Below are 16,171 nucleotides of genomic sequence, written 5' to 3' on the forward strand. Positions count from 1 at the left end.
GTTTGGTTAGCTTTATCTGTCCAGAACTCTGATTTGTATTCACCAATATTATCTTGACAAAAAAAAATCTTAAATAGTTTGAAGAATTACTTACACACTAAGACAACAAATGTGTAAGTAGATCCTTCATACTTTATACTTAAGAATATTAAACCAAAACTACTCAAGGGTTATAGATCTGTATACAGTCATCTTTAATTTTGAGTAAATAAACATCATCACCCACTGCCATATATTAAACTTATTTTGTCTGATCAAGCAATGGGATTTGACAATGATTCATATGGCACATCCAAAGTGTAGAGTGTATATTCACAACAAGCAGACACAAACCATGAAAGAACATTACACAAGAAACTTTTAAAATCTGGAAGAGAAGCATAAAGTTCAATGTTTTTCAACACTTACTCAATGAGCTGGGTAAGTGGTCAAACAAGTTTTTCAGTGTCAACTCAATGAGCTGGGTAAGTGGTCAAACAAGTTTTTCAGTATCAACTCAATGAGCTGGATAAGTGGTCAAACAAGTTTCTTGGTGTCAACTCAATGAGCTGAGTAAGTGGTCAAAGAAGTATTTCAGTGTCAACTCAAGGAGCTGGGTAAGGGGTCAAACATGTTTTTCCAAACTAGTATCTTATTCAGACCAATGCCAAATGAAATGCAATTCAGAATATCTAGAATGATATTTTCCTAAATTTTTTAAAGTGAAGAAAAAACTTGGATACCAGTTAACACTACTAAATTATTAGAAGTATAGCTTTTGCAGTTCTCTACACACATTAAGAGAGAAATAAAATTAATTTACATAAATCAGTTCTTCAGCATACATCAGTAAATGTATGAATTTATGTTAAATACAATGTTCATTCAACAGTAATTTATGTCAAGTTATTTTTAACTAGACTAATTTTCTATATCTCTACTATGCAAGTTTCTTTGTGTGTACAAATGTCTAAAACTTCAAGTCATATTAAGCACTTAGTCACTAATGGAAGAATACTATATTCTCATCAAAATAATGTTTATAAAGATTAATCATTATAAGCTTGTTTATCAAAATGTAAAAATGTCTCTCAATTTTATCCTCCAATTTTTTTTTAGTTAAGTAAACCTGGCTTCATATTCTTGTTTTACAGTCTCAACATTTTTAGAAAATATAAACAATTAAACAAGCAGAACAGAATGAATAAATTTCCTAACATAAAAATGTGTAGGCATAAAAACCTTAAAACGTGTGAATATAAAAATAATCGCTGATCATTAACAAAGAAGTAAAGCCAAACTCACCTTCAATGAAGACGTTTTAACAGATTTTAAATTCAGTAAAGCTCTCTGTGCTACTATTGATTGAATGTCATCAACAGATTGCACAAAATAACAAAAAGCATTGGCCAGAGAAGACTGTAGAAGGGGACTGTTTTTCACAGTTGAAGACTCAATGAAATGGGCAATTACTGTAACTCTTTCCACTAGAACAGAAGTAAAATATCTTTGTTCATACAACTTACACACATATCATCAAGATATACTATAAAAACAATTCAATATGTTACCAAAAGTACCAGGACTTTATATTTCCAGCTATTAATGGCCTTATCCCTACTGCACTTGAAAGTAAAATCGAGATGAAATGATGTGAAGTTTATAAAATTTAATACCTGCTAGAGTTAAGTGACAATTTCTGTGCACTTCTGAATACAAATGTACTTACTGTATGGCTTAAGCCATGAAATTAAATATGTAATTCTAAATTATAACTTTACAAGTGTAAAATAAAAAATAAAACAAGACCAGAAAAACTTTTGTAATTTACTCTTTTTTTTGACATGTTGTAAATTAAGCAACAAGAAAAAAACAATTTCATAACAATTTAACTCCAGTTCTCATTTCAAACTTTAGTATATAAATACCTCTCCTCCAGTTCTCACTTCAAACTTTAGTATGTAAATACCTCTCCTCCAGGTCTCACTTCAAACTTTAGTATATAAATACTTCTCCTCCAGTTCTCACTTCAAACTTTAGTATATAAATACCTCTCCTACTTTTCTCACTTCAAACTCTAGTATATAAATACCTCTCCTCCAGTTCTCACTTCAAACTTTAGTATATATATACTTCTTCTCCAGTTCTCACTTCAAACTCTAGTATATAAATACCTCTCCTCCAGTTCTCACTTCAAACTTTAGTATATATTTACTTCTCCTCCAGTTCTCACTTCAAACTTTAGTATATAAATACTTCTCTTCCAGCTCTAACTTCCAACATTACTATATAAATACCTCTCTTCCAGTTCTAACTCCAAACGTTAGTACATATATACTTCTCCACCAGTTCTCACTTCAAACTTTAGTATATAAATACCACTCTTACAGTTCTAACTTCAAACGTTAGTATATAATACATCTCCTCCAGTTCTAACTTCAAACTTTAGTATATAAATACCTCTCCTCCAGTTCTCACTTCAAACTTTAGCATATAAATACCTTTCCTCCAGTTCTCACTTCAAACATTAGTATATAAATACCTCTCTTCCAGTTCTAACTTCAAACGTTAGTATATAAATACCTCTCTTCCAGTTAACTATAAACATTAGTATATATATACTTCTCCAATTCTCAATTCAAACTTTAGTATATAAATACCTCTCCTCCAGTTCTCACTTCAAACTTTAGTACATAAACACCTCTCCTCCAGTTCTCACTTCAAACTTTAGTATATAAATACCTCTCCTCCAATTCTCACTTCAAACTTTAGTATATAAACACCTCTCCTCCAGTTCTCACTTCAAACTTTAGTACATAAACACTTCTTCTCCTGTTTTCACTTCAAATTTAGTATATAAATACCTCTTCTCCAATTCTCACTTCAGACTTAGGTATATATACACTTCTCCTCCAGTTCCCACTTCAACCTTTAGTACATAAATACCTCTCCTCCAGTTCTCACTTCAAACTTTAGTATATAAATACCTCTCCTCCAGTTCTCACTTCAAATTTAGTATATAAATACCTCTCTTCCAGTTCTCACTTCAAACTTTTGTATATAAATACCTATCCTCCAGTTCTCACTTCAAACTTTAGTATATAAATACCTCTCCTCCAGTTCTCACTTCAAACGTTAGTATATACATACTTCTCCAGTTCTAAATTCAAACTTTAGTATATAAATACCTCTCCTTCAATTCTCACTTCAAACTTTAGTATATAAATACCTCTCCTCCAATTCTCACTTCAAACTTTAGTATATAAATACTTCTCCTCCAGTTCTCACTTCAAATTTAGTATATAAATACCTCTCCTCCTGTTCTCACTTCAAACTTTAGTATATAAATACTTCTCCTCCAGTTCTCACTTGAAACTTTAGTAGATAAATACCTCTTCTCCTGTTCTCACTTCAAATTTAGTATATAAATACCTCTCTTCCAGTTCTAACTTAAAACGTTAGTATATATATACTTTTCCTCCAGTTCTCACTTCAAACTTTAGTATATAAATACCTCTCCTCCAGTTCTCACTTCAAACTTTAGTATATATTAGGTTGAGGAATAATTCGTGAGCGTTTTTAAATAATTTCATTCAAGCATTACATGCAAACTATACAATACTTCAATGCATGAACACACTACACCCAAAACATTTATTAAGATACTTTATTTCATGTAATACCTAGGAATATAGTATGCATTGTTTTAAACGAAATTCCAAGAAATTAAATGCAAAAAGCAGATGGTGTCGAAAATGCTCGATTTTGTCCACTTGACATTCCATTTAATCAGCTGAAAATGAAAGCAAAAATTAAAGACATATGAAAATCAAACACACCATCTATTAGAGCAAAAAATTATCTACCAAATGAAATGAAATATTTTGCGAAAGTGTTTCATTTATGAATATATTTTTTTTACTTGAAAAAACGCTCACAAATTATTCCTCAACCCAATAAATACCTCTCCTCCAGTTCTATCTTCAAATGTTAGTATATATATACTTCTCCTTAAGATCTAACTTCAAACTTGAGTATATAAATACCTCTCCTCCAATTTTCACTTCAAACTTCAGTATAGAACTACCTCTCCTCCAGTTCTCACTTCCAACTTTAGTATACAAATACCTCCCTTCCAGTTCTAACTTCAAATGTTAGTATATATATAGTTCTCCTCGAGTTCTCACTTCAAACTTTAGTATATAAATACCTCTCCTCGAGTTCTCACTTTAAACTTTAGTATATAAACACTTCTCCTCCAGTTCTCACTCAAACTTTAGAATATAAGTACCTCTCCTCCTGTTCTCACTTCAAACTCTAGTATATAAATACCTCTCCTCCAGTTCTCACTTCAAACTTTAGTATATATATACTTCTTCTCTAGTTCTCACTTCAAACTTTAGTATATAAATGCTTCTCCTCCTATTCTCTCTTCAAACTTTAGTACATAAATACCTCTCCTCCAGTTCTCACTTCAAACTTTAGTATATAAATACCTCTTTTCCAGTTCTAACTTCAAACGTTAGTATATAAATACCTCTCTTCCAGTTAACTTCCAACATTAGTATATATATACTCCTCCAGTTCTCACTTCAAACTTTAGTATACAAATACCTCTCTTCCAGTTCTACCTTCAAACATTACTATATAAATACCTCTCCTCCAGTTCTCACTTCAAACTTTAGTATATAAATAGCACTCCTCCAATTTTCACTTCAAACTTTAGTATATAAATACCTCTCCTCCAGTTCTCACTTTAAACTTTAGTATATAAACACTTCTCCTCCAGTTCTCACTTTAAACTTTAGAATATAAGTACCTCTCCTCCTGTTCTCACTTCAAACTCTAGTATATAAATACCTCTCCTCCAGTTCTCACTTCAAACTTTAGTATATATATACTTCTTCTCCAGTTCTCACTTCAAACTTTAGTATATAAATGCTTCTCCTCCTATTCTCTCTTCAAACTTTAGTACATAAATACCTCTCCTCCAATTCTCACTTCAAACTTTAGTATATAAATACCTCTTTTCCAGTTCTAACTTCAAACGTTAGTATATAAATACCTCTCTTCCAGTTAACTTCCAACATTAGTATATATATACTCCTCCAGTTCTCACTTCAAACTTTAGTATACAAATACCTCTCTTCCAGTTCTAAACTTTAGTATATAAATACCTCTCCTCCAGTTCTCACTTCAAACTTTAGTATATAAATAGCACTCCTCCAATTTTCACTTCAAACTTTAGTATATAAATAGCACTCCTCCAATTTTCACTCCAAACTTTAGTATATAAACACCTCTCCTCCAGTTCTCACTTCAAACTTTAGTATATAAATACCTCTCCTCCAGTTCTAACTTCAAACTTTAGTATATAAATACCTCTCCTCCAATTCTCACTTCAAACATTAGTATATAAACACCTCTCCTCCAGTTCACACTTCAAACTTTTGTATATAAATACCTCTCCTCCAGTTCTCACTTCAAACTTTAGTATATAAATACCTCTCCTCCAGTTCTCACTTCAAACTTTTGTATATAAATACCTCTCCTCCAGTTCTCACTTCAAACTTTAGTATATAAATATCTCTCCTCCAGTTTTCACTTCAAACTTTAGTATATAAATACCTCTCCTCCAGTTCTCACTTCAAACTTAAGTATATAAATACCTCTCTTCCAGTTCTAACTTCAAATTTTAGAATATAACTACCTCTCCTCTAGTTCTCACTTCAAATTTTAGTATATAAATACCTCTCTTCCAGTTCTACCTTCACACGTTAGTATATACATACTTCTCCAGTTCTCACTTCAAACTTTAGTATATAAATACCTCTCCTCCAGGTCTCACTTCAAACTTTAGTATATATTAGGTTGAGGAATAATTCGTGAGTGTTTTTAAATAATTTCATTGAAGCATTACATACAAACTATACAATACTTCAATGCATGAACACATTACACCCAAAACATTTATTAGGATACTTTATTTCATGTAATACCTAGGAATATAGTATGCATTGTTTTAAACGAAATTCCAAGAAATTAAATGCAAAAAGCAGATGGTGTCGAAAATGCTCGATTTTGTCCACTTGACATTCCATTTAATCAGCTGAAAATGAAAGCAAAAATTAAAGACATATGAAAATCAAACACACCATCTATTAGAGCAAAAAATTATCTACCAAATGAAATGAAATATTTTGCGAAAGCGTTTCATTTATGAAAATATTTTTTTAACTTGAAAAAACGCTCACGAATTATTCCTCAACCCAATAAATACCTCTCCTCCAGTTCTATCTTCAAATGTTAGTATATATATACTTCTCCTTAAGATCTAACTTCAAACTTTAGTATATAAATACCTCTCCTCCAATTCTCACTTCAAACTTCAGTATAGAACTACCTCTCCTCCAGTTCTCACTTCAAACTTTAGAATACAAATACCTCTCTTCCAGTTCTAACTTCAAATGTTAGTATATATATAGTTCTCCTCGAGTTCTCACTTCAAACTTTAGAATATAAATACCTCTCCTCCAATTTTCACTTCAAACTTTAGTATACAAATACCTCCCTTCCAGGTCTAACTACAAAGGTTAGTATATCTATATACTTCTCCTCCAGTTCTCACTTCAAACTTTAGAATACAAATACCTCTCTTCCAGTTCTAACTTCAAATGTTAGTATATATATAGTTCTCCTCGAGTTCTCACTTCAAACTTTAGAATATAAATACCTCTCCTCCAATTTTCACTTCAAACTTTAGTACATAAATACCTCTCCTCAAGTTCTCATTTCAAACTAGAGTATATAAATACCTCTCCTTTAATTCTCACTACGAATTTAGTATAAAATACCTCTCCTCCAGTTCTCACTTCAAACTTTAGTATATAAATACCTCTCTTCCAATTCTCACTTCAAACTTTAGTATATAAATACCTCTCTTCCAGTTAACTTCCAACATAAGTATATATATACTCCTCCAGTTCTCACGTCAAACTTTAGTATACAAATACCTCTCTTCCAGTTCTAACTTCAAACATTACTATATAAATACCTCTCCTCCAGTTCTCACTTCAAACATTAGTATATAAACACCTCTCCTCCAGTTCTCACTTCAAACTTTAGTATATAAATAGCACTCCTCCAATTTTCACTTTAAACTTTAGTATATAAACACCTCTCCTCCAGTACTCACTTCAAACTTTAGTATATATATACCTCTCCTCCAGTTCACACTTCAAACCTTTGTATACAAATACCTCTCCTCCAGTTCTCACTTCAAACTTTTGTATATAAATACCTCTCTTCCAGTTCTCACTTGAAAAATTAGTATATATATATATACTTCTTTTCCATTTCTCACTTCAAACTTTAGTATATAAATACCTCTCCTCCTGTTCTCACTTCAAATGTTAGTATATATATACTTCTCCTTAAGATCTAACTTCAAACTTTAGTATATAAATACCTCTCCTCCAATTCTCACTTCAAACTTCAGTATAGAACTACCTCTCCTCCAGTTCTCACTTCCAACTTTAGTATACAAATACCTCCCTTCCAGGTCTAACTACAAAGGTTAGTATATCTATATACTTCTCCTCCAGTTCTCACTTCAAACTTTAGAATACAAATACCTCTCTTCCAGTTCTAACCTCAAATGTTAGTATATATATACTTCTCCTCGAGTTCTCACTTCAAACTTTAGAATATAAATACCTCTCCTCAAGTTCTCATTTCAAACTAGAGTATATAAATACCTCTCCTTCCACTACAAATTTAGTATATAAATACCTCTCCTCCAGTTCTCATCAAACTTTAGTATATAAATACCTCTTTTCCAGTTCTCACTTCAAACTTCAATATGAAAATACCTCTCCTTTAGTTCTCACTTCAAACTTTAGTATATAAATACCTCTCTTCCAGTTCTAACTTGAAACATTGGTATATAAATACCTCTCTTCCAGTTCTAACTTGAAACATTAGTATATATATACTTCTTTTCCAGATCTCACTTCAAACTTTAGTATATAAATACCTCTCCTCCTGTTCTCACTTCAAATGTTAGTATATATATACTTCTCCTTAAGATCTAACTTCAAACTTTAGTATATAAATACCTCTCCTCCAATTCTCACTTCAAACTTCAGTATAGAACTACCTCTCCTCCAGTTCTCACTTCCAACTTTAGTATACAAATACCTCCCTTCCAGGTCTAACTACAAAGGTTAGTATATCTATATACTTCTCCTCCAGTTCTCACTTCAAACTTTAGAATACAAATACCTCTCTTCCAGTTCTAACCTCAAATGTTAGTATATATATACTTCTCCTCGAGTTCTCACTTCAAACTTTAGAATATAAATACCTCTCCTCAAGTTCTCATTTCAAACTAGAGTATATAAATACCTCTCCTTCAATTCTCACTACAAATTTAGTATATAAATACCTCTCCTCCAGTTCTCACATCAAACTTTAGTATATAAATACCTCTTTTCCAGTTCTCACTTCAAACTTCAATATGAAAATACCTCTCCTTTAGTTCTCACTTCAAACTTTAGTATATAAATACCTCTCTTCCAGTTCTAACTTGAAACATTGGTATATAAATACCTCTCTTCCAGTTCTAACTTGAAACATTAGTATATATATACTTCTTTTCCAGATCTCACTTCAAACTTTAGTATATAAATACTTCTCCTCCAGTTCTCACTTCAAACTTTAGTATATAAATATCTCTCCTCCAGTTCTCACTTCAAACTTTAGTATATAAATACCTCTCCTCCAGTTCTCACTTGAAACATTAGTATATATATATACTTCTTTTCCATTTCTCACCATAAACTTTAGTATATAAATACCTCTCCTCGAATTTTCACTTCAAACTTTAGTACATAAATACTTCTCCTCGAGGTCTCACTTCAAACTTTAGTATATAAATACCTCTCCTCCTGTTCTCACTTCAAACTCTAGTATATAAATACCTCTCCTCCAGTTCTCACTTCAAACTTTAGTATATATATACTTCTTCTCCAGTTCTCACTTCAAACTTTAGTATATAAATGCCTCTCCTCCTATTCTCTCTTCAAACTTTAGTACATAAATACCTCTCCTCCAGTTTTTACTTTAAACTTTAGTATATAAACACTTCTTTTCCAGTTCTAACTTGAAACATTGGTATATAAATACCTCTCTTCCAGTTCTAACTTCAAACTTTAGTATATAAACACCTCTCCTCCAGTTCTCACTTCAAACTTTAGTATATAAATAGCACTCCTCCAATTTTCACTTTAAACTTTAGTATATAAACACCTCTCCTCCAGTACTCACTTCAAACTTTAGTATATAAATATCTCTCCTCCAGTTCTCACTTCAAACTTTAGTATATAAATACCTCTCCTCCAGTTCTCACTTCAAACTTTAGTATATAAATACCTCTTTTCCAGTTCTCACTTCAAACTTCAATATGAAAATACCTCTCCTTTATTTCTCACTTCAAACTTTAGTATATAAATACCTCTCTTCCAGTTCTAACTTGAAACATTGGTATATAAATACCTCTCTTCCAGTTCTAACTTGAAACATTAGTATATATATACTTCTTTTCCAGATCTCACTTCAAACTTTAGTATATAAATACTTCTCCTCCAGTTCTCACTTCAAACTTTAGTATATAAATATCTCTCCTCCAGTTCTCACTTCAAACTTTAGTATATAAATACCTCTCCTCCAGTTCTCACTTCAAACTTTAGTATATAAATACCTCTCTTCCAGTTCTAACTTGAAACATTAGTATATATATATACTTCTTTTCCATTTCTCACCATAAACTTTAGTATATAAATACCTCTCCTCGAATTTTCACTTCAAACTTTAGTACATAAATACTTCTCCTCGAGGTCTCACTTCAAACTTTAGTATATAAATACTTCTCCTCCAGTTCTCACTTCAAACTTTAGTATATAAATACCTCTCCTCCTGTTCTCACTTCAAACTCTAGTATATAAATACCTCTCCTCCAGTTCTCACTTCAAACTTTAGTATATATATACTTCTTCTCCAGTTCTCACTTCAAACTTTAGTATATAAATGCCTCTCCTCCTATTCTCTCTTCAAACTTTAGTACATAAATACCTCTCCTCCAGTTTTTACTTTAAACTTTAGTATATAAACACTTCTTTTCCAGTTCTAACTTGAAACATTGGTATATAAATACCTCTCTTCCAGTTCTAACTTGAAACATTAGTATATATATATTTACTTCTCCTCCAGTTCTCACTTCAAACTTTAGTATATAAATACTTCTCTTCCAGCTCTAACTTCCAACATTACTATATAAATACCTCTCTTCCAGTTCTAACTCCAAACGTTAGTACATATATACTTCTCCACCAGTTCTCACTTCAAACTTTAGTATATAAATACCACTCTTACAGTTCTAACTTCAAACGTTAGTATATAATACATCTCCTCCAGTTCTAACTTCAAACTTTAGTATATAAATACCTCTCCTCCAGTTCTCACGTCAAACTTTAGCATATAAATACCTTTCCTCCAGTTCTCACTTCAAACATTAGTATATAAATACCTCTCTTCCAGTTCTAACTTCAAACGTTAGTATATAAATACCTCTCTTCCAGTTAACTTTAAACATTAGTATATATATACTTCTCCAATTCTCAATTCAAACTTTAGTATATAAATACCTCTCCTCCAGTTCTCACTTCAAACTTTAGTGCATAAACACCTCTCCTCCAGTTCTCACTTCAAACTTTAGTATATAAATACCTCTCCTCCGATTCTCACTTCAAACTTTAGTATATAAACACCTCTCCTCCAGTTCTCACTTCAAACTTTAGTACATAAACACCTCTTCTCCAGTTCTCACTTCAAACTTTAGTACATAAACACCTCTCCTCCAGTTCTCACTTGAAACTTTAGTATATAAATACCTCTCCTCCAGTTCTAACTTGAAACATCCTAAATTAGTCAATGTCATGGAATAAATTCACCTCTAGGTATTACTTTCTGTAGCAACATAAAATTGTGGAAACTATTTACCATTCCATATGGTACTATTTTGCAGAAAGAAATGCTCTAAGATCACCACACAGAGGATAGATACTTCCAGGTTCTGGAGGTCCAGTCTTCTGATTGGTTTGTAACAGAGAGTAGGTGAATGTAGTTTGACCTCCTCAGACAAATTTGTTTCTGATAGGAAAGTGTCTAGACTTGTTTTAAAAGGCTCATCTTTGTTTTCTGAGTCCTCCAAAACTTACTGATTGCGTGTTTCTTTGTTTTCTGGGTCATCCAAAACTTGATGATTATGAGCTTCATTGATCTCTGGGTCCTCCAACACTTGTTTATTGCATGTTTCTCTGTTTTCTGGGTTGTCCAATACTTGATGATTGTGTTTCTTTGTTTAAATTTAAATCATCTTCATCCATTTAAATGGTTTTCTTCATTCAATTCACTATTCTTAAGACAAAAGTGTCATTATTCAGTTATCCTCAGTAAGTAATGAGTTTAATTTCACATTATGTTCTGTTTCTTTCAGTCCACTACTACCACTACATCTGTCCTTACTCAAACAAGTTCCTTAAATCTCTACTTGTTCCAGTGAGCTGGTAACTGTGTAATAGATTGAATTACCAAACAAATAGCCAACAATAATTTATTCACAATTCAACTTTTTACTCAGGGATTACTTCAAACAGACTGACAAATCAGTGTTGTTTTATACACAAGATGGTACTAAAACATTATAGTCTAGAAGTATTATTGTTACCATAATATTAGTCTTATTACTTCCAGTGTTAACATTAACTCATTCTTTACACATAAGTAAACAAATGTTATCACAAATCAGGAAGGACAAGTATGTATAAGTGAAATCAGTCTGAAAGACTTAATATGTCAGGAAGGACCAGTCTGTACAAGTAGACTCAGTTCTGAAGGGCTTAGTATGTCAGGAAGGACCAGTCTGTACAAGTAGACTCAGTTCTGAAGGGCTTAGTATGTCAGGAAGGACCAGTATGTATAAATGACTCAGTTCTGAAGGGCTTAGTATGTCAGGAAGGACCAGTCTCTATAAGTGGACTAAGTATATGAAGAAGGACTCAGCATGGAGTACAAAACATTATACTAGCACTAGGTAAAATATTGAGAAATGTCAAAAAAAAAAAATAATAGCCAACAAAACTCACAGATTCCCAAGAAAAATATAAACATGTAACATTTCTGAAAAATCACAAATTGTTACATACCTAGCTAGTGTTAACATAATGAAATAACCTGACAACCTTAAAAAGCAAGTATGTTATGAAACTTGTGCTAGCACCTTTATTAGCCTTATACCCTACATAACTTATTATTAAATAAATTACCAACAAAATTAAATAAAAAGATTTTTCATTAAATTAACAAAACTGGAGTACATTCTCAAACTGCTTTCTTACCTGCAGCAAATCTTGATCTCCAGCTTTTACTATGAAAGCCATCTTCAACAACTTTCCAAAACATGTCAGCACCAGAAGGTAGTGTAACACAATGTAACAGCAGTGGGACAGCAATCTGGGATATGTGGGAAAACTCTGTCTGCAGAAGCTTCCATATGCTATCAAATTAAACGTGCCAAAGTTGAACAAATGCTGTATTTATATCTACTATATATATCTTTATGGAAAGGATTACTCTGCAGTGAATTTAAGTTATAAATAATTAAATCTCAACATAAAATAATCTCATCCACTTCATAAAAACAAGAACCCACTTGAAGTAAAAACTGTATTCTAAAGACATCTGGTACAAGTATTAAAACTTTTATTAAAATACAAGACAACATTTCATCTTCTTAGGTTGCAAACATTCTTTGTTAACCTAAGAAGGTCAAAACATTGTTCTGTACTTTATTTTAATTAAAATCTTAATACCCATACCAGCCATCTTATGAATAAAATCTCAACCACTATTCATACAGTGACTGTATCTTTCAGTTGTGGATACAACTACCAATGTATGTTATAGCAAATTATAAGGATCCTCTATTATATCTTCCAACAATGGGTACAGCTACTAATGTACATGTTATAACACAGTTATGAAGGATCTCTGTAATTTCCAACTGTAGGTACATAAAATACCTCAATGTATAGTATCATGCACATATTGAAATCACTCTATGGAAATACAACTAATCCAACTCCTAACACTTCCAAACAACAGCTTGTTATTGATCAGGTGAGCAAACAAAAAGTGATTTCAATAACCACTTGAGAGTGATCAACTGGGATTTATATATACAAACAAAAGATGATTTTAATAACTACTTCAAAGTGGTCAACTGGGTCCACTAGATTTATATATACATCTTGAGATACAACTCTAAAGTTTTGAACTGGGAAGGCTCACAATGATCCACTGGAGGATTTATATACATTTCTAGATATACAGCTTTACCACATTGTGATCTACTACAATTCATACAATTTTTGATAAACAAGTTTACTCAGCTGAACTATGGAAGGTTAGTTGTGATCAACCAGGACTTATACAGTTCTTGATAAACAAGTTTACTCTGGTTAACTATGGAAGGTTCCTTGTGATCAACTATGATTGATACAATTCATGATAAATAAGTTTACTCAGGTGAACTATGGAAGGTTTGCTGTCATCAACTAGGATTTATACATATCTTAATAAACAAGTTTACTCTTGTAAACTTTGAAAGGCTATTTGTTTCCAAAATATAGAACAAAGCAAGATTTTTTATTAAATTTAAAAAAATTAAAAAACGAAAATAGCATATAGCTAAATTCCCACATACAGCATGTTGATCTGAAAGCTTAGAAACTAACACGTCCTTTCTGTTTTGAATTTACATTATAATCATTACTTACAATATACATTTCTTGTTCTTTTGATGCAGCCAATAAAACTTAGAATAGAAAACATTGGAATAATCAAAAACAACTGGTAGTAAACACTGGCTCCTATAAATAATGGGTTGTGGGTACCATATTAAAAATCCTTCATGGTTCTGATCTACTTTGTTCATGAGTATAGAGTAGTAAAAAAGGACTAGTCTGTAAGTGAACTCAGTCAGTGAAGAAGGACCAGACTGTATTAATGGACTCAGTCTGAAGAAGGACTTAATATGTCAGAAAGGACTAGTTTGTGCAAGTAGACTTATCCTAACGAGTCAGGGGAAGAAAAAATCAAGTAATAGTAAACATTTACACCATCTATAAAGTCTCTCACCTTTCAACAAGAAGATTCTCTTGACACCATATTAAGAAACCTTTATGGTCTTGAGCTGCTTTATTCAGGACCTCAGCATGGAGACACAATAGTTTCAGGCAAAAAAGCAAATGGTAAAGAACATCTGGATCATCAAAATTAGCCAATTCCTGAAAACATAATACAGCATAAGTATGTATACAGCATTTTCTAAGGTTCCAAACTTGCAAGTGTATAAAATTAAACTGGAATCTTCTAAACAAGTAAAATGCGTCTAAGGTTTTGCAACTGGTACTGGCTCCACACCATGAGCACTGGCAGTACTGGTAGTGGTTTCTGGTATACCATATGTTGAGAGTAATATATGTTATCAGGTCCCATCTTCAAAGTTTTAACCAAATGCCTCCTCTGGTATTTCAGCTTTGCTTTGCACAGAATTATAAATGTTTGGTGTGGTAATTTTAACTTCATACTTCAGTCAATAAGCAAATTGTGTCCTGAAAACTACCAAGAGCATGAGAATTTGAATGTGCTTACATGATTGATTACACATTAAGTAGGTGCTTGCATGATTAACCCTTAGCACTTGGGCTTGTCAAAGTGCGCATGTCGTAACATTTCAGTGAGTTACGTAGAAAATTTAATTAAACTACTTAATTATCATGGTATATGAAGAAATTTGACATCAAGCCATAGAAAATAAATCAAATTTTAATGTAAGTGTAAAAGGAAATATACACCTCAACTTTCCCTTGTGTGAGAATTTGGATATCTGTTCTTCAGCCATCTCTCCTAGATTTTTTTGTCCTAGAAAACTATAAAGAGTAATGCAAAATATTTTCTATAATTTTATCATCAATATTCTAAGAATATTTTTATATTCTTTTATCTTATAAAAATAAAGAGCAATCAAAAAAACTCAGAAACCACTTTACACGCCTACTTATGACATGCTTTAATTTAGTTTGTTAACAGGTTTTTCTGCATTGACTCCTATTAAATTCATAACGAATAGAAAACTTAAATTTCAACTGATTCATTGCCATAATCATCATACCATGTAGGCTTACATCTAACTGACAGTTTAGTTTGATGTGAAAAAACATTTTCCCACAAGAACATACTGGGAAAAAGTGATAAATTTTAACTGCTCAAGTCTGATGATTGGAGACACTTGAGTACTGGTACTGTTGCTAACCTTGGTTTATCTCCAGGGATTGAACTAAAGTAATTTAAAATGTGTAGATCATATTACTGAGAAAACACTTTTTATAATCATAATTACATTTCTGATCAAAAAGATATTCCTTACAGACACACACAAAAATTGTCATTACCAGAGATAAAGCAGCAAATAACTTCATGTGTTCAACAAAATAATACATCAATAGCACCCTCTCTTCCATGTAACATGCAATCACTACAAAATTGGGCAGTAACATACCAACCGACACTAGCAGTTGGAGAGACAGAATGGAAATGTAAGAAGATGCAAGTATCTATCAGAAGTAAATTTTTAGTTTGGAGAAATTTTAACTTCTAATACAATATCTTACCACAAAAAACTAGAATTCCACACTATGTTGGGAGAGGGTCTGGTAAGATTATCCCCCTTTAAAAAGCACTAAAAGGAAAATCATGGGAGGTACAAATAAAAGTCAGCACACTCATGGGAGACAACATCACTTCTGAGTTAAGTTATACTCTTCACTTACATGAAAAATTGTTATAAAAGGGGAAGAAACAAAACAGGGACCTCCTCAGTTGAAACATGTACTCATCCAACCAAACCATTGCCACATTTGCCAGGAACCAAAGTCCAGGGGATGGTAAAAGACAGACAGCAAAGTGGAGGTACATCCAGTCCATCACTAGACAGCACTGAGAACTTACATAGCTAGTCCACTTCCAACCATCACCATATCTTTCAGAAACCAACATCTGTGGCATGACAGAA

The 16,171-nt window shown here is 32.1% G+C and overlaps 1 protein-coding gene across 5 annotated transcripts in view; it reads right to left on the reverse strand.

The window, feature by feature from the left end:
- Positions 1-16,171, reverse strand: part of unc79 (UNC-79 domain-containing protein) — a 152,653-nt gene that overhangs the window by 95,123 nt on the left and 41,359 nt on the right. For all 5 annotated transcript variants that reach the window (XM_076483502.1, XM_076483501.1, XM_076483500.1 and 2 more), the window contains exons 23-25: positions 14,236-14,384; positions 12,435-12,592; positions 1,285-1,466 (exon numbers count right to left, since the gene is read on the reverse strand). In XM_076483502.1, coding sequence (XP_076339617.1) covers positions 1,285-1,466; positions 12,435-12,592; positions 14,236-14,384 — 489 coding nt within the window. The remainder of the gene's footprint in view (positions 1-1,284; positions 1,467-12,434; positions 12,593-14,235; positions 14,385-16,171) is intronic.

This window comes from Tachypleus tridentatus, chromosome 13, assembly GCF_004210375.1.
Source record: "Tachypleus tridentatus isolate NWPU-2018 chromosome 13, ASM421037v1, whole genome shotgun sequence".
Classification (NCBI taxonomy): domain Eukaryota; kingdom Metazoa; phylum Arthropoda; class Merostomata; order Xiphosura; family Limulidae; genus Tachypleus; species Tachypleus tridentatus.